Source organism: Macrotis lagotis, chromosome 6 (assembly GCF_037893015.1).
Source record: "Macrotis lagotis isolate mMagLag1 chromosome 6, bilby.v1.9.chrom.fasta, whole genome shotgun sequence".
Lineage (NCBI taxonomy): Eukaryota > Metazoa > Chordata > Mammalia > Peramelemorphia > Peramelidae > Macrotis > Macrotis lagotis.
In genome coordinates, this window is record NC_133663.1 from 83,732,615 (window position 1) to 83,759,741 (window position 27,127).

The 27,127-nt window shown below is 35.9% G+C and overlaps 1 protein-coding gene across 6 annotated transcripts in view; it reads left to right on the forward strand.

The window, feature by feature from the left end:
* Positions 1 to 27,127, forward strand: part of INO80D (INO80 complex subunit D) — an 89,836-nt gene that overhangs the window by 25,916 nt on the left and 36,793 nt on the right. For all 6 annotated transcript variants that reach the window (XM_074191543.1, XM_074191547.1, XM_074191544.1 and 3 more), the window contains one exon: positions 9,657 to 9,765. In XM_074191543.1, the coding sequence (XP_074047644.1) occupies positions 9,657 to 9,765 (109 nt within the window). The remainder of the gene's footprint in view (positions 1 to 9,656; positions 9,766 to 27,127) is intronic.

Genomic DNA, 27,127 nt, shown 5'->3' on the forward strand with positions numbered 1-27,127 from the left:
ATATTTTATATATAGAAATATAAATTCAACTAGCATATATGAACTAAAAATCTAAGGAAAAAGTATTGTCACAGGACTTTGGGAAAATTTAATCTTAAAATTTAAATCCATTTAAAATAATCTTGGTAAGAACAACTATCTTTTCACATTTTTTTTTTGATAAATCATATTTAAGAATAACTTCCCTGTTTCTGTCAAGGGCACCACTATCTTCCAGTTATACAGTTTGATACCTCCTCAACATTTCTTGCACCTATGACAGATGATAATCTTTTAAACTTTAAAAAAAAATCCCTTTCCCTCTTTCATTGAATTTTAAAGTAGCTAACTAAAGCTATGAGAATATAACACCTTTGAATTAATATTTAGTATTATAATACAGAGGAAACAGGAAAAAATTGTTGTCTTTCTAAAATTGAAATCCAAATGTTTAGGACTCAAAAAAATTTAAAAGTAAGGTTTATTTTGGTAAATAATCATTATCAAGCGGCGGCTAGGTGGCACAGTGGATAGAGCACCGACCTTGGAGTCAGGAGTACCTGGGTTCAAATCTGACCTTAGACACTTAATAATTACCTAGCCGTGTGGCCTTGGGCAAGCCACTTAACCCCATTGCCTTGCAAAATCTAAAAAAAGAAGATAATCATTATCAAATATAATCATCTAAATCATATTAATTTTGCCAAGAGCAAAATGAAAAGTTGAGGAAGTTGAAAAAAGCAAATTAGGGACTTTGCCCACCCATAATCTGTTACTGGTTAGTTTAGTTGGTTACATTAGACAGTGCAAATGAGACCAAGGTCAAGAAAAGTTTTGATCTTAAGGCTCAAATAGTTTAATGTTAGGACAGTTATTCCCATGATCACAGACAGCATTCCTCATCCTAGACATTTCAAAGGTATGTGGCACTGATCGCAGAGTGGCCAGGCAAAGGGGGTCTGGATGGCTTAGTATAAAGCCATTACAATTGTGCTACTAATGGTAGACCTGAGACATCACTTTATGTATGAAGGACAGCATATTATTCTTGGGATATATAGAATGAAATTGCTGCTATTGTGATCATTTCATTATTTTTTTATTTTATTTTATTTATTTTAGGTTTTTTGCAAGGCAAATGGGGTTAAGTGGCTTCCCAAGGCCACACGGCTAGGTAATTATTAAGTGTCTGAGAGCAGATTTGAACTTAGGTACTCCTGACTCCAGGGCTGGCGCTCTATCCACTGTGCCACCTAGCCGCCCCAGATCATTTCATTATTAACCCTGTACCTTTTTTGGTAAATTAGAATTTTATGTTAGACAGAGGAAAGTAATGTACCTTTTAAAGTGACCTTTCATTTGCCAGTAATTTCAGTGTAGATTTAAGAATTTCTTTATGTTGGTAGAAAGGTATTATTTAATCTTAAATCTCAATATATTTTTCACTTAACTTTTTTCTTAGTGCTCAATTAGGTGATACTCTTTGGCATATATAAATAAACCCACTTAAAATAATCCTTGAGAGAATATTATTTCTGACGAACCCAAATTAAGACTAATTTCCTTGTTTCTGTCAAGGGTACCACCATCTTTCAGTTATATAGTTTGACACCTCCACGTTTCTTGCATCTGTCTTCTCCACTCCCTTGGCATCCCATCTTTCAGATCTTAATCATTTCTTGATGAGATTAATATGGTAGCCTCCATTTTCTTTTTTCTTTTTTTAATTTATTTTTTATTCTCATTTTATACTAATGTTTTTTTACATTAATAAAATATTCTTGTTTACAAGTAAACAAAATACCCCTCCCCCCATGAATATAGATAGACTTGCTTGGGCGAAAAAAGTAAAGGGGAGAGAAAAAAATTAAAATTAAAAAAAAAGTAATAATTGTAGGTATGGCCAGGTGGCGCAATGGACGAAGCACCAGCCCTGGAGTCATGAGCACCCGAGCCCACATCCAGCCTCATAAACCCAACAATCACCCAGCCGTGTGACATGCAAGCCACCTGATCCCCACTGCCCTGCAAAAATCAAAAAGAAAAAAAAGACCCAAAATAAAATATAATAGTAATAATAGTAGGGGTGGCTGGGTGGCAGACAGAGCATTGGCCCTTGAGCCAGGAGCACCTGGGTCCAAATCTGGCCCCAGACATCAAAGATCACCCTACTATGTGGCCCCAGGCAGGCCAACCCAGCCCCACTTGCCCTACACCCTCCCCCAAATAATAATAACAAGAAATGTGCTTGAGTCTTTGTTCCAACACCAACAACTCTGTCATGGGTGGATCTCATTCTTTATGATAAGTCCATCACAAAAGTTACTTCCATATTTTTCCAACGTTGCCATTGTTGATCGCAACTCCCTCCTTTCTTATTTTTCCACTACCATGTACTGTATTTTCTTTTTTAAATTTATTTTTTTATTCTCATTTTGTACAAATGTTTTTTTTACATGAATAAAATATTCTTGTTTACAAGTAAACAAAATACCCCTCCTCCCCCCCATAGATATAGATAGACTTACTTGGGCGAAAAAAGTAAAGGGGAGAGAAAAAAATTAAAATAAAAAAAATAATAGTAATAATTGTAGGTATGGCCAGGTGGCGCAATGGACGAAGCACCAGCCCTGGAGCTACGAGCACCCGAGTCCATATCCAGCCTCGTAAACCCAACAATCACCCAGCCGTTTGACATGCAAGCCACCCGATCCCCACTGCCCTGCAAAAACCAAAAAGAAAAAGAAAAAAAAAGACCCAAAATAAAATAAAATAGTAATAATAGTAGGGGTGGTTGGGTTGCAGACAGAGCATTGGCCCTTGAGCCAGGAGCACCTGGGTCCAAATCCGGCCCCAGACACCCAAAGATCACCCTGCTATGTGGCCCCAGGCAGGCCATCCAGCCCCACTTGCCCTGCACCCTCCCCCAAATAATAATAACAAAAAATGTGCTTGAGCCTTTGTTCCAACACCAACAACTCTGTCATGGGTGGATCTCATTCTTTATGGTAAGTCCATGGCAAAAGTTACTTCCATATTTTTTCACCGTTGCCATTGCTGATCGCAACTCCCTCCTTTCTTATTTCTCCACTACCATGTACTCTTATTTTCTCTCTCCTTTCACTCTGACTCTGCTGTAGGGTCGTTGACTGGCTCAGCATACAGATCCCTGGTCCTGGGGCCAAGAAGCCTTGAACCCCCACACCACCCCTTAGGCCCAGCATCCACCTGGCCCCATGGTCCTGGGCAGGCCTTCCAATCCCAGCCCCTTGCAAGAAGTAAGAAACAAAATGTGTTATATCTGACCACTCTTCCCCCATGGTCCATCCTCTCCTCCTTTATTCACATCCCCACCTCTTCCCCCTGCTCCCCCCCCTCCTTACTCCAGATGCCTATACCCCATTGAGTATATTTGCTGTTTCCTCTCCTAGCTATTTCTGATGAGAGCAAAGGTTCCCTCATTCCCCCTTGCCTCCCCCCTTCCATATCATTGCAATAGCTCATTGTAATAAGAAAAATCTTATGTGAAATATCTTGGACTATTCCCCCCCTCTCCTTTTTCTTTCTCCCATTCCATTTCCCTTTTTTTCTATTGACTCCATTTTTACACCATATTTTATCTTTGAATTCAGCTTTCTCCTGTGCTTCAACTATAAAAGCTCTCTCTACCTGCTCTATTAACTGAGAAGGTTCATATGAATATTATCAGTGTCATTTTTCTATGCAGGAATACATGCAGTTCATCCTCATTAAGTCCCTCATATTTCCCCCCTCTCCTCCAATCTCCATGTTTCACCTGAGTCCTGTATCTGAAGATTAAACCTTCTATTCAGCTCTGGCCATTCCAAAAGGAACATTTGAAATTCCCCTGGTTCATTGAAAGTCCATCTTTTTCCCTGGAAGAGGACATTCAGCCTTGCTGGGTAGTTCATTCTTGGCTGCATTCTAAGCTCTTTTGCCTTCCGGTATATTGTATTCCAAGCCCTATGAGCTTCCAATGTAGTTGCTGCTAAGTCCTGTGTGATCCTGACTGCAGCTCCATGATATTTGAACTGTGTCCTTCTGGCTGCTTATAATATTTTCTCTTTGACTTGGGAGTTCTGGAACTTGGCTATAATATTCCTAGGGGTTGTGTTTTTGGGATCTCTTTCTCTGGGGGATCGGTGTATTCTCTCCATTTCTATTTTGCCCTCAGCTTCTAGAATATCAGGGCAATTTTCCTGTAGTAATTCTTTGAAAATGATGTCAAGGCTCTTTTCCTGATCATGACTTTCAGGTATTCCAATAATTTTTAAATTATCTTTCCTAAGTCTGTTTTCCATATCAGTTGTTTTTTCAGTGAGATATTTCACATTTTCTTCTAGTTTTTCATTTTTTTGGTTTTTGAAGTATTGATTCCTGATTTCTGGTAAATTCATCAATCTCCCTGAATTCTATTCTTTGTCTGAAGGATTTTTTCTCCTCAGAGAGTTTTCTTATCTCCTTTTCCATCTGGCCAATTTTGCTTTTTAAAGCATTCTTCTCCTCAATAACTTTTTGAACTGTTTTTTCCATTTGACCTAAGCTGGTTTTTAGCATGTTATTTTCTTTAGCATTTTTTTGGATTTCCTTGACTAAGCTGCTGACTTCATTTTCATGTTTTTCCTGCATCTCTCTCCTTTCTTTTCCCAGTTTTTCTTCCAACTCCCTCATTTGATTTTCAGTCTTTTTTGAGCTCTGTCATAGCCTGAGCCCAATTTCTGTTTTTCTTGGAGTCTTTAGATGCAGGAGCTTGTGCTTCCTCATCTTCAGACTTGAGTATTTTGATCCTTCTTGGGCTCATTTGCAAAATATTTCTCAATAGTTTTCCTTTTATTTCTCTGCTTGCTCATTTTCCCAGCCTGGGCCTGGTTTGGGAGTGTTTCCTGAGCTTTTGGGGCACTCCCACAAGGGTCTCAGTGTGTGAGGCTCTGTCCGCCCTCCTGGTCTGTGAATGACCATAAGCACCTCCCTCTGCCACGGGGCTGAGGTGGGGGGGTCCCTGCTCTTCTTTGGCAGGGGCCTAGACTGTGATCAGGATCTGAATGTGGTCAGAGCCCCAGAGTCCTGTTCCAGGGGCAGAGGACAGAGCTCTGCAGTCTCTCTTCACTCCCCTCCCTCAGCTCATTGGGCTCATGCCCTGGGGGCTCCTGCTTACTGGCTCCGCCTGCTTCTGTTTCCGGGTCTGTTGGCTGTGTGCCCTGAGGGCTGGGCTCCATGTGCTCCCTCTGGCAGAGGTCCCCTGCTGTTCCCCCACTTTGTGCCTGGTGCTCCCTGGGGTGCAGCTCAGGAGGCTCCCTCCGCTGCTGTGAGCCCCGGCTCCCAGCACCCTGGGGCTGCCTCTGGGAGGCTGAAGTTCTTTTGCTCTGGTGCACCACCCCTCTGGCTGGCCGTCCCTCCGACCCATGGAACAGAGCCTTTCTGCTCTTTTCTGGGTTACCTTGAGTAGGAGAACTGCCTCACTGGGTCCCTTTGTGGGTTCTGTCTCTCGAAAGTTTAGTTAGAGTCCTTAGTTTATGAGTTTTATCAGAGAGCTCCTAAGACTAGATCCCTTCTTGGTCGCCTCCATTTTCTATACTTTTTTTTTAATGTTTAAGATTAGCATATATTTTCAGAGGCCTGGATAACATAAATAAGAAGATAGTGGGTTTTTTTTTGAATTATAAAGATTTTATTTATTTTGAGTTTTACAATTTTCCCCCTAATCTTACTTCCCTCCCCCACCCCCATCGAAGGCATTTTGCCAGTCTTTACATTGTTTCCATGGTCTACATTGATCCAAATTGAATGTGATGAGAGAGAAATTATATCTTTAAGTAAGAAACATAAAGTATAAGAGATTTAGTAAGATCATGGGGCGGCTAGGTGGTGCAGTGGATAAAGCACCAGCCCTGGAGTCAGGAGTACCTGAGTTCAAATCCAGTCTTCTCAGATACTCAATAATTACCTAGCGGTGTGGCCTTGGGCAAGTCACTTAACCCCATTTGCCTTGAAAAACCCTAAAAAAAAGAAAAAAGAGAGATAGCAAGATCAGACAATAAGATACCAGTTCCCCCCCCCCCCCCAAATGAAAGGTAATAGTCCTTGGTCTTTGTTCAAACTCCACAGTTCTTTCTCTGGATACAGATGGTATTTTCCATTGCAGAGAGCCCCAAATTGTCCCTGATTGTTGCCCTGATGGAACGAGCAGGTCCATCAAGGTTGATCATCACCCCCATGTTGCTGTTAGGGTGTACAATGTTCTTCTGGTTCTGCTCATCTCACTCAGCATCAGTTCATGCAAATCCCTCCAGGCTTCCCTGAATTCCCTTCCCTCCTGGTTTCTAATAGAATAATAGTGTTCCATGACATACATATAACATATATCACAGTTTGCTAAGCCATTCCCCAATTGAAGGACATTTACTTAATTTCCAGTTCTTTGCCACCACATTTTTTGTACAAGTGATGTTTTTACCCTTTTTCATCATCTCTTCAGGGTATAGACCCAGTAGTGGTATTGCTGGATCAAAGGGTATACACATTTTTGTTGCCCTTTGGGTGTAGTTTCAAATTGATATCCAGAAAGGTTGGATGAGTTCACAGCTCCACCAACAATGTATTAGTGTCCCAGATTTCCCACAACCCTTCCAACAATGATAATTGTCCTTTCTGGTCATATTGACCAATCTGACAGGTATGAGGTGGTATCTCAGAGATGGTTTAATTTGAATTTCTAATAAGTAATGATTTAGAGCAATTTTTCATATGACTTTGGATCATTTTCTATACTTTTAAAAATCCACTCCCTATATGGTTGCTAAGTACAGGTCTGTCTGACACTTCTCTGCTTAAAGAATTGCAGTCGTTCCTTATGGCTTCTAGAATCAAACACAAACTCCTTTGTGTCAGATGTGACTATGGTTTATCTTTCTAAACCTGTTTCTCATTACTCCTATTCATTTCACTCTGTATTCCAGCCAAACTGGCCTGCTTGCTATGCTGATAGCAGGATGTTTTGACATGATCTATATGATAGACATAATATCCTGTCTCCTGCATCCTTGCTTTTGAAGGGCTTTCCTCTAAGCCTGGAGTGTTCTTCCTCCTAATGTCATTTGGAATGCCTAACTCCCTTCAACAGTTAGCTTCAGGGTCATCTCCTAAAAGGGAGGTCTCCTTCCACCATCCTGAGTTCCCAGTTGTTGTCAGGGGTTGGTTTTATCCTTGTCCATTAGTGCCAACACAGTGCCAGATATGTGGTTGATACTTAATAAATATTTGTTTAATTAAATTGGATGATAGTTCTTTGGCTAAAATAAACATCTGCACAAACAAGTATACTAATGTAGTAATAATAATAATTGCCAAAGTCAATAAGTTTCATATTTTTGTGAAAGATAGAGCAATGTTTTCCATATTGTTAAAGTTGGATAACTGACTGTGGTTGGTTGGTACAGTGGATAGAGGGCTGGGACTAGAGTCAGAAAGGCCTGAGTTTAAATTCAGCTTCAGATACTAGCTCTGTGATCCTGGACAAGTCATTTAACCTCTGTTTGCCTTCATTTTCTTCAACTATAACATGGGGAAAATAACAGCACCTACTTCTGAGGGATGTTATGAGAATATTTGTAAAGTGCTTAACACAGTGCATGTATAGCTGTTAAAATGCTTATTCCATGCCCCCCCCCCCCAAAATCATTTTAGAAATTTTTTTTTAGGTTTTTTTTTGCAAGGCAAATGGGGTTAAGTGGCTTGCTCAAGGTCACACAGCTAGGTAATTATTAAGTGTCTGAGGTAGGTTCTGAACTCAGGTACTCCTGTCTCCAGGGTCGGTGCTCTATCCACTGTGCCACCTAGCTGTCCCCTAGAAATTTTTTTTAAAGAAAAAGTGAATATACAAAATCCAGTTTTAAAAGTATAAAAATTGTTTGGGCAGAAATAATATAATGTAACCCATATCAAATTTAATAGCATTTTAGGAAGAGGAGAAGGGAAAGGAAGGAGAGAGGGGGAAAAAATTGGGAACTCAAAATCTTAAAAAAAAGTGAATGCTAAAAACTGTTCTTGCATATAATTGGAAAACAGCTATATAAAAATAAAAAAATAACATAAATTTGTACTGATTACAATGAAATTAATTTTAAACAAATATAATAATTATGTTTAGTTAAAATAATTGAACATTCTTCAAAGTAACATTAGATATATATTTTTTTTCCAGTATTTCCCTAAATTTAGATCCTAGAAAAACTGAGGTGGGGAGTGGATTTAAATTACAATTCTCAATTTAAGGAATTGAATGAAGCACCAACACCAAATCTGTATCCATAATCTTAAGTTCTTTGGAAGTCTTTTTGAAACTATATAAAAATATGTTTATTATTGTGAATTAGAAGGTGAATGATGACCCTATTTGACCATCAGTGGTTTTTACCTTGTATCATTTGCCCTTCTTAAAACTAGAAATATTCAACTTTATAATTTAGTCTTTTTGTGTGGGGGTTGGGGTATGCTATAAATTCAATTATTAAAAATATAATTTAGCTTTCATTTATGAGGTAGTTCTATTTATATTGGAGTATAAGTAAAAGCTTATTAAATTTGACTCAGAATTTAAAAAAGACTTAATATGTGCTCTTGCACTGAGGCTCTTTTGTAACAAAGTAGGCTGTGCAGAAAAATAAATATAACTTTCATAAATTAATTGAGGCAATATTGTTAAATATTGTACATTACAAAAAATAACTCCATGCATAGCTTTTTTTTAATCCATAATTGAATAATTGAAGGGAAAAAAAATGGGTTGCTTCTGACCAAATTGAGAAATTGGCAAAATTTGTCTTTCACCTTTATTTTTGCATCCTTACCAGTGGTAACTTCCTCCTTCACTTCAGGCACTCTGGGTGGTACTCCTCCCTACTCATCTCTTCTCATCTGTGCTTAGAAAAGAAAAGTGTGTGTTTATTCATTATAAACTTCATGAGCACTTGGAGCTCAGTGGACCTTCTCTTTTTCTGAGCAGAGTGTACCTGTCTCCCTTTTCTGTTAACCCTTAGGTCCTCTCCCTGAGGCTCCCAGATTTGTGTTTCTGTTCTGTGGCATATTTCATATTATTTTAGTTAGTATTGAATGATATTTTGTGCTATGTATTTTGTTCTGCAAAGACTAGCCTAGTTAAGTTCTAAGCTCATTACCAGTTTGGCTAAGCAATGATGGATATTTCAACTATAGCAATTCTTGAAGACTGCCTTTGAAGTCATAGAGGGATTATGACCTGTACTGGTAATTGGAGCATCCACACCAATGAACTACAAATGTTTGAAATATAGAAATATGTTCTTACTATAAATCTCCTTTTCTTATATCTTAGAATAAATCTTGTGACTCCTTGTTTTTACCCCTGCTGATAATATACATCTCCAATAAAGAGTAGAAAATTTTTTTTGTTGGAAGATATATTTTATGATCAATTTTCTTGAATACTGAATGGATATTAATTAGTTATTTTAGTAATATCTTAGAATTAAACTCAGGCATATTAGGTGGAATTTATATTACGGTAGTACTAATATTGATTTAGATATTTTGGACAATTTTTATTTCTTAAATTCAAAGATAAATTAATGTTTTGAATTTTCATTTTTCTTTCCTGCACATTATCTGCTCATGTGCCCCAGGGCTGGACTGGTCTGAAGATAGTGGAGAAGAATTGGAGGAATCAGAGCAAGCCTCACCATACCAGGTTGCATGGTCCATCCGAGAAACCCTCAGATATGAGAGACAAGAGTAAGTTTATCCTTTAGTTTTTAAAAATAAATTTATGATGTAACACTGATTTTATATTTTGACATCAAATTTCTTTGACCATCACATTGGGTTTGGTCTTATGGTAGGGGAAGCTGTGGTTAAATGTTTCTCCTGAGAAATTAGCTTCATTTAGTGGAAATTATTTCCTGGTAAACCATTAGTGCCATGGTAGTTTTCTTGCTTGTATACCCTGGAATTATTGGATTCATTTGATTATTCAACTCTATTAGGATAGATACATTATGACTAGAAAAACCTGTTCCGTTTCTCTGTTTTTTTGGGGGGATGATGAACATTGTACATTTTATTTTTTTATTTTTTTTTAGGGTTTTTTTTTTTACAAGGCAAATGGGGTTAAGTGGCTTGGCCAAGGCCACAACATTGTACATTTTAGTTGCTGACTTCTGCATCTGTAGAATGTAAATTCCTTGAGGATATTATCCTATTACCTTTCTATTCTCTTAACCTCAGCATCTAGTATAATGCTTAATACAGAAGTATTTATTATTTGATAAGTACATAAAACACCTATTTTCGATCATACATTTTGTTAAAAAAATTCAAGGATTCCCTTTGAACAAATTCAAAGCACTTCATTGTTTGAAAAAAAACCCCAAAACCCTTTCATCCCTCTTTTACCTTTAAAAAAGTATGTGATTTGTTTTGACATGGAAGTCATTTCCCAACAAATCTAAACAAATCTGCCTTCAAAACATGTTCCCTAGAAATAAATTCTTGGTTGTTAAGATGAGTCCTGAACTTTGACCATTGTATTTGGCTAGAGTTTTGTGGCTTTTATTAATATTGTAATCATCATGTACATTATTATTTTTTCATTTTGCTTTCTCCACTCTGCATGATTTTATGCAAGTCTGTATTTATATATATTTAATTTTTTTATATCACCTCTATTTCCCATTATATTTCCCCTCCCAATGAATAACAGTTAAACAAGACTGACTAATAGAATGACTGCATCCAATATCCTATTGCCATAACTTGTCCATCTCTTTGCTGAGATAAGGGAACTGTATTTTGCCATCTTTTTTTTCCTGACCAGAATTGGTCATGAAAATTGTTCTGAATCTGACAGCCTTTTTTTTTTAAGTTTTTGCAAGGCAATGGGGTTAAAGTGGCTTGCCAAGACCACACAGCTAAGTAATTATTAAGTGTCTGAGGCTGGATTTGAACTCAGGTACTCCTGACTCCAGGGCTGGTGTTCTATTCACTATGCCACCTAGCTGCCCCTGACAGACTTTTAGTATGATTTGTTGTTGCTATTGTTGTTTTTAAGGAGTTACTCTCTTGGTTCTGCTTTCTTTGTTTTTTTAATCAGTTGATATAGGGTTCTCCTTTGTTTTTCTGAATTTCTCATTCATTTCTTAATATAACAATATTCCATTCATATATCATAATTTGTTCAACTCAGTTGATAGGTATGGTTTTTCTCAATTTTCTTGACCTCTTTAACATTTTGATCAATTTAATTAACTGTTATCTTGCCTTACATGAAGCATCATCTTTTTATTTCTCTTCTCTGACCAGTCATTCATTTTATTTGCACTCTATTTCATTCACTAATTGTAAGCTCCTTAGGGCAATTAGCTTTGACTTGACAATCATCTCTTCTCTCTCTATGGGCTTTCCTTTAATTGAAACCATGAGATCACCTCAGTGCACTATCACTTTTTTTTTTGCTGCTGTCAACCTTTTTTTTTTTTTAAATTATTTATTTTTGAATTTTACAATTTCCCCCCCATCTCACTTCCCTTCCCCCACCCCCATAGAAGGTAGTCTATTAGTCTTTACATTGTTTTCATGCTGTACATTTATATAAATTAAATGTATTGAGAGAGAAATCATATCCTTAAGGGAAAAAAATAAAATACAAGAGACAGCAAAATTACATAAGATTACCTTTTTTTTTAAAATTAAAGGTAATAGTTTTTGGTCTTTGTTTAAACTCCACAATTCTTTCTCTGGATACTGATGGTATTCTACATCACAGATACCCCAGAACTGTCCCTGAGCCAAGTCCATTAAGATTGATCATCAACCCCATGTTTCTATTATGGTGTGCAATGTTTTTCTGGTTCTGCTCATCTTGCTCAACATCAGTTCATGCAAATCCCTCCAGACTTCTCTGAATTCCGATTCCTCCTGGTCTCTAATAGAACAATAATGTTCCATAAGGTACATATACCACAATTTGTTCAGCCATTCCCCAATTGATGGACATTCACTCAGTTTCCAATTCTTTGTCACCACAAACAGAACTGCTATGAATTCGTTTGTACAAGTGAGGTTTTTACATTTTTTTTCATGATCTCTTCAGGGTATAGACCCAGTAGTGGTACTGCTGGATCAAAGGATATGAACATTTTTATTGCCCTTTGGGCATAATTCTAAATTGCTCTCCAGAAAGGTTGGATGAGTTCACAGCTCCACCAACTATACATTAGTGTGCTAGATTTCCCACATCCCTTCCAACATTGATCATTGTCCTTTCTGGTCATGTTGGCCAATCTGAGAGGTGTGAGGTGGTACCTCAGAGATGCTTTAATCTGCATTTCTCTAATAAGTAATGATTTAGAGCAATTTTTCATATGACTATGGATTGCTTTGATTTCCTCATCTGTATATTTCCTCTGCATATCCTTTGTTAAGCCTTTTTTACATCACCTTCGTTTCCAGATGATTCCCTCCATCTCCCTCCAATGAACTATGCTTTGTAAAAAAGATTTTAAAAGAAAGGAAAAAAATTCAGGAAGCCAAACAAAACATTTACCATATCTGTAACAGTATATGCATTATTCTACATTCAACATTTCCCTATTTTTGTAACAAAAAGAAGGTTTCATATTTTTCCAGTTTGTCTCTGACCAAGTTTAGTTATAATTTTAGAAATTAGGTTTTATTTTGTTTTTCTTTCTGTTTGCATTGTATAACTATTTTTTATGTTGTTTTCCTGGTTTTGCTTACCATATCAGTTTGTATATTTCTGTGCTTTTATGAATTTTTCATACAGTTATTATTTCTTTTGCTGTGGTGATGTTTTATTACATTCATGTACCACAATTGTGTTAGCCATTCTCTCATTAATGGACATCTTATAGTCATTCCTTCCACTTTGTGAGGGGCATGATGTCCTCAGAATCTGAAAAATCCATGTAAAATTATTTGATCCTCCACTCATACTAGATAAGTCAGAATTTTTTTCTTTTTCTTTTATGGGGGGGTTATTTACAGTACCTTATTGTAAAATTTGGGTTGATGTTATACTATACTATACATATATTTTATTTTTAAACTTTTTCTGTGTTTTCTGTTGGCCCTTCCATTTAATTTTTTATGCTGACTTATGATATTAAAAACTAGGATGGAGAAAGTCATGATATTAAAGGAAAACTGAAGTTTACTGTTCTACTCTTTTTTATTTTTTTATTTTAATTAACTAATTAATTTTTTTTTTTTTGCAAGGCAAATGGGGTTAAGTGGCTTGCCCAAGGCCACACAGCTAGGTAATTTTATGTGTCTGAGGCCAGATTTGAACTCAGGGACTCCTGACTCCAGGGCTGGTGCTCTATCCACTGTGCCACCTAGCCACCCCGTCTACTCTTTTTTTTAGGTTTGTCTTTAAGATCTGAGTATTACTGTCTTTTAAAAATTTAAATTTACTTAGTTTTCCAGCCTCATGAAATGGTATTTTTTCAGCAAACATTTTTTACAAAGTTTTGAGTTTACATTTTTCTTCCTATCTCCCTCCTTGACAGAAAACAATCTAATATAAGCTATATATATGTATAACCATGAGCATTACTCTTACGTCTTTAAGTGCTTTATCACATCCCCATCTGAATGTCTTACTGTTTCTTAAAACTTAATATTTCCTAGCATATCACATTCCCTTCCTAAATCAACTGCATCTAACTTTTTTTGTTTTTCTCTTAATTAACTGGATTAAACATTTTAGTTTTAATTTTTGAATTTTCGGGGATTTTTTGTCTCCAAGTTCCATCATTAATTTTTCATTTAAAGTATTTCTTAAATCTATTTCCTTAGTTCATCCTCTGTAATTCATTGTCAAAAGCTAACTAAAAACTCCCTTCCTTTGCTATCATGTCTCTTCTATTTTGCTCTCCCTTTCCATTTTTCCCTCCCCCCCACTCTATTGTTAGCAAGCTTTCATTAATACTAATTTTTTCTAACATACTCCTTTTTGCACAAATGGAAACTTTACCCTTTTAAGAAGATAATGGCCTCTCTTTCCAGTACTGGCTGTACCTTACTCTTCTTACTCTATTCATTGGACCAGGATGAGAAGCAGATATACTCCTTGTTCTTCACTGACACTTTTAGATCAATCTCTTCCATTCCCCCAATCATTATTTAACATTTCCTCCTTTTAGGTTCTTGGTATTTGGTTGTCTATCTAGAACATGTTGTCTATCTGCCCTTAGGTCATTCTCCCTCCTTTCTTGTGGAGTTTAGTAACTGACTCATGGTTTCCCTCTCTATCTCAACCCCTGTATTCATACTTGGAGACTCTTTGGTTTCCTCTAACACACTTTAGTCTCCCAGTTTAACAGTGTCCTTAGCTTCAATGATTTGCACCTTCATTTTACCTTACCCAGTTAAATCACTCAGCATTTATTAAGTTCCCACTGTGTTCAAGACACTTGCTGTGAAATGAGATAAAAGGATTAAGATGAAACAGTTCCTCTAGTTGAAGAACTTCTATATTGTTGAGGAAGATGGTATTTGCATACCTTATATGAAACATATACAAAGAAACATTTTTAGGTGCTTGGGTCCATACAAAAAATATATAGTGTAGTTCTTGTCTTGATGGAGTTTATAAATCTGATTGGGAACTAGAAATTAAATGAAAATTAAAATATGTGCCATTTAAAGTGGATTATTAAAAACTCATGGGACGGGCAGCTAGGTGGCTCAGTGGATAGAGCATTGGCCCTGGGGTCAGGAGGTCCTGAGTTCAAATCCAGCCTCAGATATTTAATAGTTATCTAGCTGTGTGATCTTGGGCAAGTCACTTAACCCCACTGCCTTGCAAAAACAAAAAAAAACTCATGGTAGGTGTGAGTTAAAATGGCTAAAGTCAAGATAGCATTCTGTGTGATATTGAGTCATCATCAACATGTTGCTGATCCATACAACTAGCTAGCATTCCATCCCATGAAAGAGATTTATTCTTTTAAAAAATAACAGTTGGGGGCGGCTAGGTGGCGTAGTGGATAAAGCACTGACCTTGGAGTCAGGAGTACCTGGGTTCAAATCCTGTCTCACACACTTAATAATTACCTAGCTATGTGGCCTTGGGCAAGCCACTTAACCCCATTTGCCTTGCAAAAATCTAAAAAAAAAAATAACAGTTGCCTACCATTGTTAATAGTCTGTTCTTCTAGTTAGAGTTTAAAATAGATCACATATGTATCTCAAGAAAAATTACATTTAAATTTTTTAATAGAAGAAAATATAAAGAATACTAAGTACAAAAAGAATGTGAATGAATGTTATTAGTTTGTTTTTTAAAAAGAATTTATTGAAAGGTGTATAATCATACATCATTTCCCAAATATACTGAAACTAATTTAAAACTTCCTTAGTCACATTGTGAACCCATAACTGTTAGATCTCTTATGAGCTAAAAAGCTGAAATGCCTTTCTTATATTTCTCTCTCTCTTTTTTTTTTTAATTTAAGGCAGTAGGGTTAAGTGACTTGCTGAAGGTCACACAGCTAGGCAGTTATTAAGTGTCTGAGGCTGTCTTATATTTCTTAATACTTTTATTTCTCTCTCTGCCTTACTTTTAAATGTTTTCTATCTTCATTATCACCTCTTACCACTTCAACCTTTCCTGCTTTTCTTGTCTATTACCCTTCCTCTGACCTTCCTTTATTTTCTGAAGTCTTGTTCCTTAGTTATTTGTAAATCAAGGATTTATTAATCATTTAATGTTGCCAAGCACAATGCTAAGTGCTGGGAATATAAAGAGCCCCTGCCTTCATGGAGTTTGCATTCTAATGGGGGGGGGGGAAGAATATCTGAATAAGTAGATACATGAGTGAGATAAACAGAATAGATGGAAGAGCACCTGTTAGGAGAAGGAAAAGCCTCCTGCTCAAGGTGGAACTTGAGCAGAGTTTTGAAGGAAGCCAAGAAATCTAGGAGGTGGAAGGAGGAAGCAGAGCATTCCAAGCATGGGGTTAGCCGGGGTGGGGGGGGTCCTATATGAGATAGCAAGTAGACTAACATGATTGTATCATAGAGTATGTGGGGAAGAGCAGAATCTAAGAAAACTGAACAGGTTGGAAGAGACAAGGTTATGAAGAGGTTTAAATGCCAAATTAATTTATTTGGTCAAAATTCTAAGGGAGAGCGTAGGGTCAGGGAATGCCTTGAGGAGAGATAGAAACGTTTGAAATAGTATGACTTTAGAGAGCGAGTTGACTCAGTTAAAGAGAAATAGAATGATTGCCTTGCTAAAGTAAGAGTCCAGTTGAGATTAGATCACAAATTTCTAATAAACCCAATTTAACTTAATAGTATCCTCATCCTATGACTGTTCATCCCATTTCAAACTACAACCTTGGGTTATTTGCATCATTTGCCTTCTCACACCTATATTAGGGTTCCCAAATGAAGTCACACAATACTAACATGTTTATCTAATGTCAAAGGGGGATGATCACTACTGCATGGCAGCCCTGTTACTCTTCTCTCTTTGACTTAGTATTGAATCCTCCTCAGCCACCTTTATCTCCCTTTCATTTCCCCCTCAGTAAAAATTTTACTTCCTAATTTTCTGAAAAACTAGAACCTGTCCCTCATGAGCTCCCTTTTTTCATTTCCACTTCTCTAACCCCCTCAACACCTCCATTTTCTTCTCTTTGCTCTAGTCTAAAAGAAGGGGTGATTTTCAACTTTTAGTTTATCTTTCCATGACCCTTTATTATATGTAATTTTTATTGCATCATGATTTGAAAAGGATACATTTAATATTTTGCCTTTCTGCATTTGATTGTGGGGTTTTGATTCCCTAGGACATGGTCAGTTTTTGTGTAGGTGTCTTTTCAGAGAAGGTCATTTTCTCTAGAGATTTATCATATCTAAGTTTTCTAAATTTTCTTCACCTTCTTCACTTCCTTCTTGTTTATTTTGTGGTTAGATTTATCTATTTCTGGGAGAGGGAGGTTGAGGTCCTCCACTGTTATAGTTTTACTATCTATGTCTCCCTGTAATTTGTTCACCTTCTCTAAGAATTTGGAGGATATATCACTAGTTGCATATATATATATATATATATATATATATATATATATATATATATTTAATAATGATATTACTTCACTGACTATGATGTCTTTTAAGAAGATGTAGTTTCCTTCCTTATCCTTTTAATGAGACTTGTTTTTGCTTTGCTTTGTTTGAGATCAGGACTGCTACCCCTGATATTTTTACTTCCACTGAAGCATAATATTTTCTGCTTCAACCTTTTACCTTTACCCCATGTGCCTCTGCTTCAAATGTGTTTCTTGTAAACAAGGATTCCATTCCACCCCTCCCTTAGAAACAAGAAATCTTGCAGGATTCTACTTTTTAATGCACTGTGCTATCTACTTCCATTTTATGGGAGAGTTCATTCATATTTAGAGTTATGATTACTAACTCTGTATTTCCCTCCATTCTCTCATCCCCATTTATACTTTCCTTTCCCCTTATTCCTCCTCACCAACAAACTCCCTAAGAAAAAATCTCAGACCCAAATAGATTTACAAGTGAATTCTACTAAACATTTAAGCAACAATTAATTCCAATTCTACAAAAACTATTTTAAAAATAAAAGTTCTGCCAAATTCTTTTTATGACTCCAATATGTTGCTGATACCTAAATCAGGAAGAGCCAAAACAAAGGAAATTATAGACCAATCTCCCTAATGAATATGGATGCAAAAATTTTAAATAAATATTAATAAAGAGATTACAAGTTTTTACTAGGATAATATTCCATGAGCAGATAGGATTTATACCTGTAAGGCAGGAATGGGTCAATATTAGGAAAACAATCAGTCACAAAATATTGATACGGTCAATATTTTGACAAAATACAGTACCCATTCCTGTTAAAACCCCTAGACAGTATAGGGATAAATGGAATTTTCCCTAAAATGATAAGCTGTATTTATCTAAAACATCAGCAAGCATTATATGTAATGGGGGTAAACTAGCAGTATTTCCTGCAAGATCAGGGGTGAAACAAGGATACCCATTATCACCACTATTCAGTAATGATTTAGAAATGTTAACTTTAACAATAAGAGAATAAAAAGAAATTGAAGGAATTAGAATAGGCAATGAAGAAGGGGTGGTTGTTCCCCTTACTGAGATCAGTCCTTATTCATGATGTCCCAAAAATTTTTGTTCAGTTTTAAGTTTTAGTAGGTTAAAACTTCACAGAGACTTTTAAAATACTTTATTTGTGCCTTCTATCAAATTCCCCTTGATCATACAATCTCTCTAATTTTCAATCTCTTCATTCCTCTGCTCTGGATAAATATGACAAGACCTTCCCCCTACTTAAAAAATAAATTTCCTGACCAACTTCACTTGATCCATGCCAGTCCCTTACATTATGGTTCTTTATTTCGCTTCCCTTTGTTGCCTCAAATTCCTTGACCACTTTCTAACTTCTAGTTTAGTCAACTCTACCAGACTGAAAGTATCCTCTTCAAGGTTACCAGATTTCTCTAAATTATGAAATCTCATCATTGACTATCTCTACAGTTTTCTACAGTATTAATTACTTCCTTCTGCTGTATACTCTCTCTTCTCTGGGCTTTTGCCACACCACTCTTTACTGATTTTTAGTCTGACCTCTTTGTTTTATTAGCTCATCTTCTTTGTCTTAAACTTTATGCATGAGTGTATCCTAGGTATCTATCCTGGGCCTTCTTTTCTTCATGCATCTTATCCCGTAAGGATTCATTTATCTGAAGAGAGCTCTTAAATCTCTACCCAGTTCTTATTTTTCTCCTATTCACTAGTTCTATGTCACCAACTTCTGCTAGACATGTCCATTTGGACAGCTCATATTCATCTCAAATATATGTCCAAAGCATTAGTAATTATTTTCCCCTTAAATCCATCCCTTTTCTCATCTTTTCTATTTCTATTGAGAATCTCGCCATCCTTTCCTTCTCCTAAATTGAAAATCTGGGGAGTTACCTTTAACTCTTCTCTCTTTGTAACAACTACTTGCTCATAATCATTTAGTTATAAGTCTTTTCAGAAAGTCTGTTCCTGCAACCTATTCCACATTTGTCCCCTCTCTTCACTTAACTGACCACTATCCTAATTTCAGACTTTCATTATTTCTCACCAGGATGATTTTAAATAATAGTTTTATCTCCTTTCCCTTCTCCATTCCATCTTCCACATAGCTATCGAATTAAATATGCCTGATATGGCATATGTCTGATTATATTACTCTCCTAGCTCACTGACTTCTAATTACCACTATGACTTTCACAATCTGGCCTAATCTTTCTTTCTTTTTTTTTTTTTAAAGAATTTCATATTATAGTTAGGCTTCAATTAATTCAAATTCAGAATTCCATAAAGTGATTACATGTTTTTGACTTCATACTAGTTAAAGTTATAAGTAACTGATTCTATTGCAGTGGAAATATATAGTATAAAAGCAAATAATGGAACCACTTCATGAGATTCACTAGAACCTAGCTGTACTTCTCTTTATACACTCTACATTGGATACAAACAGGCCTTGCTATTCTTCTATATACAGCATGACTGTGTATAGAACAACCACTAATTATTAAGGGCCTAGCAGTCCCTACCCTCAAGGACCCTTTGTTCTTTCAGGGGTATGCTTTCTGTCCTAAATCTTTGCCTATGTACATGTTGTCCCTTTTCCTTAAATACTTTCCCTTTTTATCTCTGCCTCTTGAATCTCTGGCTCCTTTCAAGATTCTGTTTAACTGCTATCTTCTGAATAAATTCTTTCCTGATCTTTCCCTGTTGTATATCTATTTACTATTTAGTTATCCATGGATAACTTGTCTCTTTTCAGGAAAATGCTAATTCCTTGTAGAAAGGAAATGTTCTGTTCTTGTATTCCTAACATCTATCTAATGCGATGTTTTTCTTTTTTGAATAAATACAGTATAAATGCTATTAAATTGAATTCCCACTGCTACTGCCTTCATGTAGGCTAAAGATTTTTTAAAAATAGAAGAAAACATGAAATTACCTTACCTTTTGACATTATCTGATGTAAAAAACAATTGACTTGGGAAGTAGCTCAAGGAGAAAAGATGAGAATCCTTGAAAATCATGACTTTCAAAAGCCTGGACACTTCATTTCTTTTTTTAAAATTGATATTTTATTTTATTTTTACAATTACATGAGATGAAAGTTTTTCAAAATTCATCCACATGTGTATGCATATTTTTATATAATTTCATTCTACCCTCCCTTCCCATCCCTCCTCCCCTCAGCAACAAACAGTTGGGTGAACATTGTAAATACATGTTTGTGTTTAACATGTTTACAGATTAGTCATTTTCTGTATGAAGAATTAGGATTAAGGGGAAAGAAAACCATGAGTTAGGAAAGAAATACATAAGAGAAATTTTTAAAAAGTGAATGTAGTGTTCATTCAGATTCTGTAAGGTTTTTTTTTATTGTGTTGTGTTTTGTTTTTCTTCCTCTGAATGGGAATAACATTGTCCATAGTTGGTCTCCTAGGGTTGTCCTAGCTCTCTGAAATGCTGAGGGTTCCATCAGGGTTGATCAATTCACAATATTGTTGTTAATATGTACAATGTTCTCTTGATTCTGCCCCCTTCACTCAGCATCAGTTTCTATAATTCATTCCATGTTTCTTTAGAGCTAGATGCTGCAATTCAAGAAATCATAAATGAAAACTGTTTGAATCAATTAGAACCAGAGGACAAAATAGAAATAGATCTACTTCCTAGAAAGTACCCAAAAGGAAAATTCTCAGGAATGTTAAAGTCAAAATTCCAGAACTTCCTCAGCAAACAAAGAAACTTGCAAGCATCCAGAAATAAACAGTTTTAAGGAATTTTCAGGCTCACTTCAGATCCAATAGCTTCTACTTAAAATGAGAGGAAATCTTGGAATGCAGCATTCCAAAAGACAAAAGATAGAGGTTTACAACCACAAATGATTTACCCTGCAAAGCTGAGTATATAAGCCTACAAGGGAAATTAGCAATGTTAGCATCCATATAATGCTTGCACTGAGTGAAGTAGTTTCATAATGGCTATCTCATTTGATCCTCACAACAAACCTGATAGATAGGGGCTTTTGTCTCCATTTTACAGATGAGGGAACTGAGGAAAACTGAAGTTAAGTGACTTGCCTAAGGATATAACAACTAGTAACCATCTGAGACTTGGTCTTCCTGACTTTAGACCCAGTGTCCTATGTGCGGTACTGCCTAGCTGCTTGGTGAATCTGTATGAGATATATTCCTAAAAGGGTTAAGAAGGGGAGCAGAGAGATTTAGAAGAACTTTGCAGTTGTCCTACACCACATAATAGGAGGTCTTGATTTTTAGGATAGTCACAGAGAAAATGCAAGGAAAACAATAAAGATTAATGTACAAATTAATTCAACAGGTCTTGATGATTGACTGGATTGAAGTATCCAAGTAGTGTGGTGGATGAGAAAAGGTAGTCAAAATAACCAGAAGAATGATAGACTATAGATCATAAATCTAGATCTGTAGGATTATAAATTTAGAATTGTAAGGGATGTTGGAGACTATCTAGTTCAAAACACCCTCATTTTACAGTTGAAGACATTGAGGTTAGAGAGGTAAAATAATTTGTCCAAAGTCACAAATCTTTGATTTATTATAGGTGGAATTTGAGTACAGGTCTTCAGACTTGAAGTCCATATTTTAGTTATTATATCACTTTGACTTTCAAGTGTACTTTTGCATTCATTAACTCTAAAGTGCAAGGAGCCCAGGACAATTGAGTTAAGTTTGTCTAATAGATAAACTAAATAAATATTTTTTTAATAAAAATATCTCTCATTTTAATAGTACTTTGTGGATTTATTTACATTAGTTCCTTTGAATCTCATCATGTTCAACTGTGAAAATATTTTTATCTCTATTTTACAAATGAGGAAAGTGAAGTGGTGGTGTCAAATTAGAAACAAAAGTCTCTTGTGTTCTTTCCAATAAGCTGATTTTTAAAATTTTTCTTTTTATGTTTTTTTAATGGGAAAATTTTGGAATGGATGACAAACATACTATTGGTATAGAAGGTAAAATATCTAAGTATGAGATCCTAAACATGGCTGTCAGATTGTAGCAATAGGCTTCCCTCAGAAAGATTACAAATCTTTAATAGAAAAACAACACATATTTTATATAGTAACTTATGGTTATAAAAAGGACTTTAAATCCATTACATGCATTTGATTCAATCATAAAAGCATTTATTAGTCATTTATTGTGGATCAGGTACAGGGATACAGAGGAAGAAAGGGAAAAAAAATTTCCTACCCTCAAGAAACTCACATTCTAAAGGAGATGAAAGCTGGTAAATAATTGTGTTACTCATGAGTTATCTCTGTGGAGCAAGTGGGAGATAATCTCAGGTCTATGGATACTGGCAACTGGGAAGATGACACATCCGGGTTTGGGATGAATGTGTTTGGGAGTTTCTGGGAGAATGGCAGCATTCTTGGGAGAGAGGAGAGGCTGGTACAGAGCAATGAGTTCCAAAGATGGCAGAGAGTAGTCAGGAATTTCCCTGAGTTCTCCTCAGCTTCCCTCAGAAAAAATATCAGACAAACCTCTAAACAGATTCTGGAGCAACATAACCCACAAAATGGAAGAGTGGAACATTTTCCAATTTAAGAAGTCCTGAGGGGCAGCTAGGTGCTGCAGTGGATAGAGCACTTGGCCCTGGAGTCAGGAGAACCTGAGTTCAAAATCGGTCTCAGACCCTTAATAATTACTTAGCAATGTGCCTTGGGCAAGTCACTTAACCCTCATTGCCTTGTGAAAACCAAAAAAAAAAGAAAAAGAAGTCTTGGAAGGATTTCTAAAAAGGTACAGGGGAAGAATGACCCAGAGCAGGGAGGGACAGAGAAGGCAGTGGAAACCTTCCAGCCACAGCCCAGCTCACCAACTATGGTCTCAGATCCTGGTTCAGCAGGTCAATTGAGAGGCCTTAGAAACAGCACAGCAGGTGTGACTAGACCAGGCAACACCAGAGAAGTTAGGGAAGCTGGAGGTCCCAACATATGGAAGGTTGATGAGCAGAAAGCTTGGGACAGTGTCCCACCGTGACCCAGGAGCAGAACTCTACCTTAAAAACCACAAACTAAACTAACCATGAGTAAGAAACAGATTAACTATGGTAATAAGGAAGTTCAAAACACCATTTCAGAAGAGGACATTGGGGAAAAAACCTACATGGAATATGAATTGATCTCCAGTTCAAAAAATTCTCTTGAAAGAGATAAAAAAGTTTTTTAAAAATCAAGTAGAAGAATTGGGAAAAGAAATGATCTAGTGAGTCAACAGCTTAGAAAAGGAAACACAAAAATGGATTGAAGAAAACAATTTTATATATACAGAAGAATGAGTTCTGGTTTGGATATGTTGATTTTGAGATGACTATGCAATATTGAGTTCAATTGCAAAAGGCAATTAGTGATTTGAGACTTTAATTCAGGAGAGTGAGAAAAGATTTATATATGTATGTATATATACATAGAAATAATAATTGAATTAATTGGGATTAGTGATCCCACCAAGCAAGGTAGTGTAGAGTGAGAAGAGAAGGGGACCCAAGGGATCAGGGGTGGGAGTCAGTATTAGGAATGAATAGTTAGAGGATCTGACTTCAAAATTCACCTTTTAATGTTGACTGCCTATGTGACTAATCTCCCCTTTTTCTCATCTGAAAAAATGAGAGTTTTGGACTAGGTGGTCTCTTGAAAGCACTTCCAATTCTAAATCTAGGATCCTATGCCATATGGATGATGAGCCAGCAAAGGAGAGAAAACTGGTAGACAGACAGGAGGAACCTGGAGAAAGTAAAGCAATTTCCCCCTTCTAGTATTCTTCCCTTTGAGATTATCCCCAATTTCTCCTCTCTATAGCTTGTTCATACCTAAGTGTTTACTGTTGTCTCCCTCATTAGATTGGAGTTCTCTAGGGGCAGGTGCTGCTTTGGTCTTTATGACTTCAGTATTTGCTATGTTGCCTGGCATGTAAGAGGTGCTTGATAAATTCTCATTGACTTGACCATGCAGGAGAAGAAGTGGATCAACAGTGACAAGTGTTCTAGGAATATCAAAGAACTTCGGAAGTGGATTGAGAAAATGTCATTGAATTAAGTAGCACCAAAACTCAAATTGTCTTTTGAAGCAATAATCATCAAAATAACTTGTTATTAATTAAAAAACTCAAGAGGTTGGCCAGTAGAAGAGTAAATACACCCAGTAAAGAAGCACATCAATAAACCCAGAGACCATGACTACTGGAGTTAGAACTCACTAAATAACAAAAACTGCTGTGAAAACTGGAAAATAATTTGGCACAAATTGAGCATAGACCAAACATCTCACATCATAGAACAAGATACCAACTAGCCAGGTGGTTGGTGCAGTGAATAGAGTGATGAACTAAAGTCAGGAAAACCTGAGTATAAATCTTGCCTCATTCTTATTAGTTTGTGATCCTGGGTAAGTCACTTTACCTCACTCTGCCTTGGTTTCCTCTTCTGTAAAATGGATAATTACCCCTACCTCACAGAGGTATTATAGGTATCATATGAGATACCATGTAAAGTGCTTCACAAACCTTAAAAAGCTATGTGAATTCTAGTTAATAAGATAGATTCTAAATGGATACAGAATGTTTACATAAAATGAGAAATCCTATTTAAAATAGAGGAGTGAGGAAAAAACTACCTTTTAGATCTATGGATAATGGAAGAGAAGATCTCAGGAGATTAAATGCACAATTTCAGTGAGATAAAAATAGAATATTTTGTGTAAACAAAACTAATGCAGTTAAAATTAGAAGGGATACAGGTAACTATAGGGAAAATCTTTGCAGCAAGTTAGATCTCATCTAAGAGGATTAATTTTTTAAATTGTTTTTTTATTTATTTAAGGCAATGGGGTTAAGTTGACTTGCCCAAGGTCACACAGATAGGTAATTGTTAAGTGCCTGAGGTCAGATTTGAACTCAGGTACTCCTGACTCCAGGGTCATTGCTCTAGCCACTGTGCCACCTAGCTGCCCCCATCTAAGGGGGATATATAAGGAAATGATTCAAATTTGCAAGAACAAAAGCCATTCTCCAATTTATTGAAAGATAGGGACAAGCAGTGAAGGGAATGGAGATTTTAGTTTGGATAAACAGCATATAGGGAAAAGTGGAATGATAAAGGATTTTATTGCTTAGATGCCAATAATTGTTATGTATTTTAGAATGAAAATTATGGCCAAAATTAATTATCTTTGCAATTATATAATTTAACTTCTGCTTCTGTAACTTTCTTGAGTCTAATATGGTTTCATTTGCTTCTTTCTGATATGGTAGGATAAACTGTTGTTATGCATATTGTTAATGTCAAATTTGAAGTCTTTAATATTAAAATACTCATTAAGTAATGATAGGTGCTGGGCAAAGTTGTATAATAATTGAATTCCTCAAAAAAATCAGCTTATGAAAATAATATAGATCTCAGTGAGTAATGGTAAAAGTAATTAAAGTTATTTGTCCATCTTGTGTCTTGTATAGTTTTCCTCTGATCTAAGTTGATTATTTCTAAAAAATCTGCATTCTTTGCCATTTTATTTTATATTCAATTCTTCTCTTTCCTTTTTTATATTGACCCAAAGTAGAAATGAAAAAGGCCATCACTATGTAAATTTAATAATTTATACACTTTAATCACCATTTTTTGTAAATATGTAACTGATAAATTCTTAAATGACACATAACCATTGCATTCTAATCAGTTTCGCTTATTTTTCAAACCTGTATCTTTTCTAATTTTGTTTATGCTGAAAAATTGTCGTATTTTCTTGATTCTAGCCTTGTGCATTTCATACCTCTAACAAGTAAATTTCCTCATAAATCACCATCATGTAGAGAAAAGAGTATGAGATGTGACCTGGGTTTTCCTTGTGACTTTTTCCTCTAATGAAGTGTAATCTTGGAAAAAGTTTTGGAACAGACATGTAACAAGGTCAGATAACTCAGGTACAGTTATAACACATAAAGTATTAAAATTGAATACAAGTTATAAGGGAGACACTTGCTTAGAGCATGCAAGGCCTAAAGGGATAGGAAAAATATACAGTATATGCATCTACTATCCTAAACGTGCCATGCCATTAGGACAGGAGATTTTAGTTTTATATACATGTTTCCACCAAATTACATAGGGTGCTAATTTTAAAGTGTGACATGATATATTTAAATAGTTTTATATACATATATATCATATATTTTATATATGTATGTGTATACACACATATATCACCGTATTAGACCTCAACTACCCTATGAAATACATACTATTATTATTCCAATAATGTAAATTAGGTAAGTCAAATGAAGGTAGATTAAATGATTTGAGCATGGGTCACACAGCTAATAAAAATCTGTGGCAGAATTCGAACTTTGATCTCCCAGATTCTAAGTCTAGTGTTCTATCACTGGGCTAAAAAAAAAAAAGTTGACATTGTTTAGATTACAGAGCCACCAAAATATATCAAAAAATATTTTTTTCCTTTTTTATTGTTGCTTTTTCAAAATATATTTTTTATCAATATGTTTTATATTACCTACACTTCTCAAGGCACTGCTCTTTGGTTCACCATCTCTTAAAGGCAAAGAATAAAAAAGAGGTGAAAATTTTTTAGCAAAACTAACATGTTATGGGGACGGCTAGGTGGTGCAGTGGATAGAGCACCGGCTCTGGAGTCAGGAGTACCTGAGTTCAAATTCGGCCTCAGACACTTAATAATTACCTAGCTGTGTGGCCTTGGGCAAGCCACTTAATCCTCATTTGCCTTGCAAAAACCTAAAAAAAAACAACCAAACTAATATGTTAGATAAATAAAGCATTTATTAGCTGCTTATATGCCAATCACAGTACTAGGAACTGGGGATATAAGGGCAGGCAAGCAACCAAGCCAATCAATCATTGCCTTCAAAAAGAGTTTATATTCTAGAGTAGGACAACAATACTAAAAGAGGGTGAGTTCTTTGTGTACAACAATGGT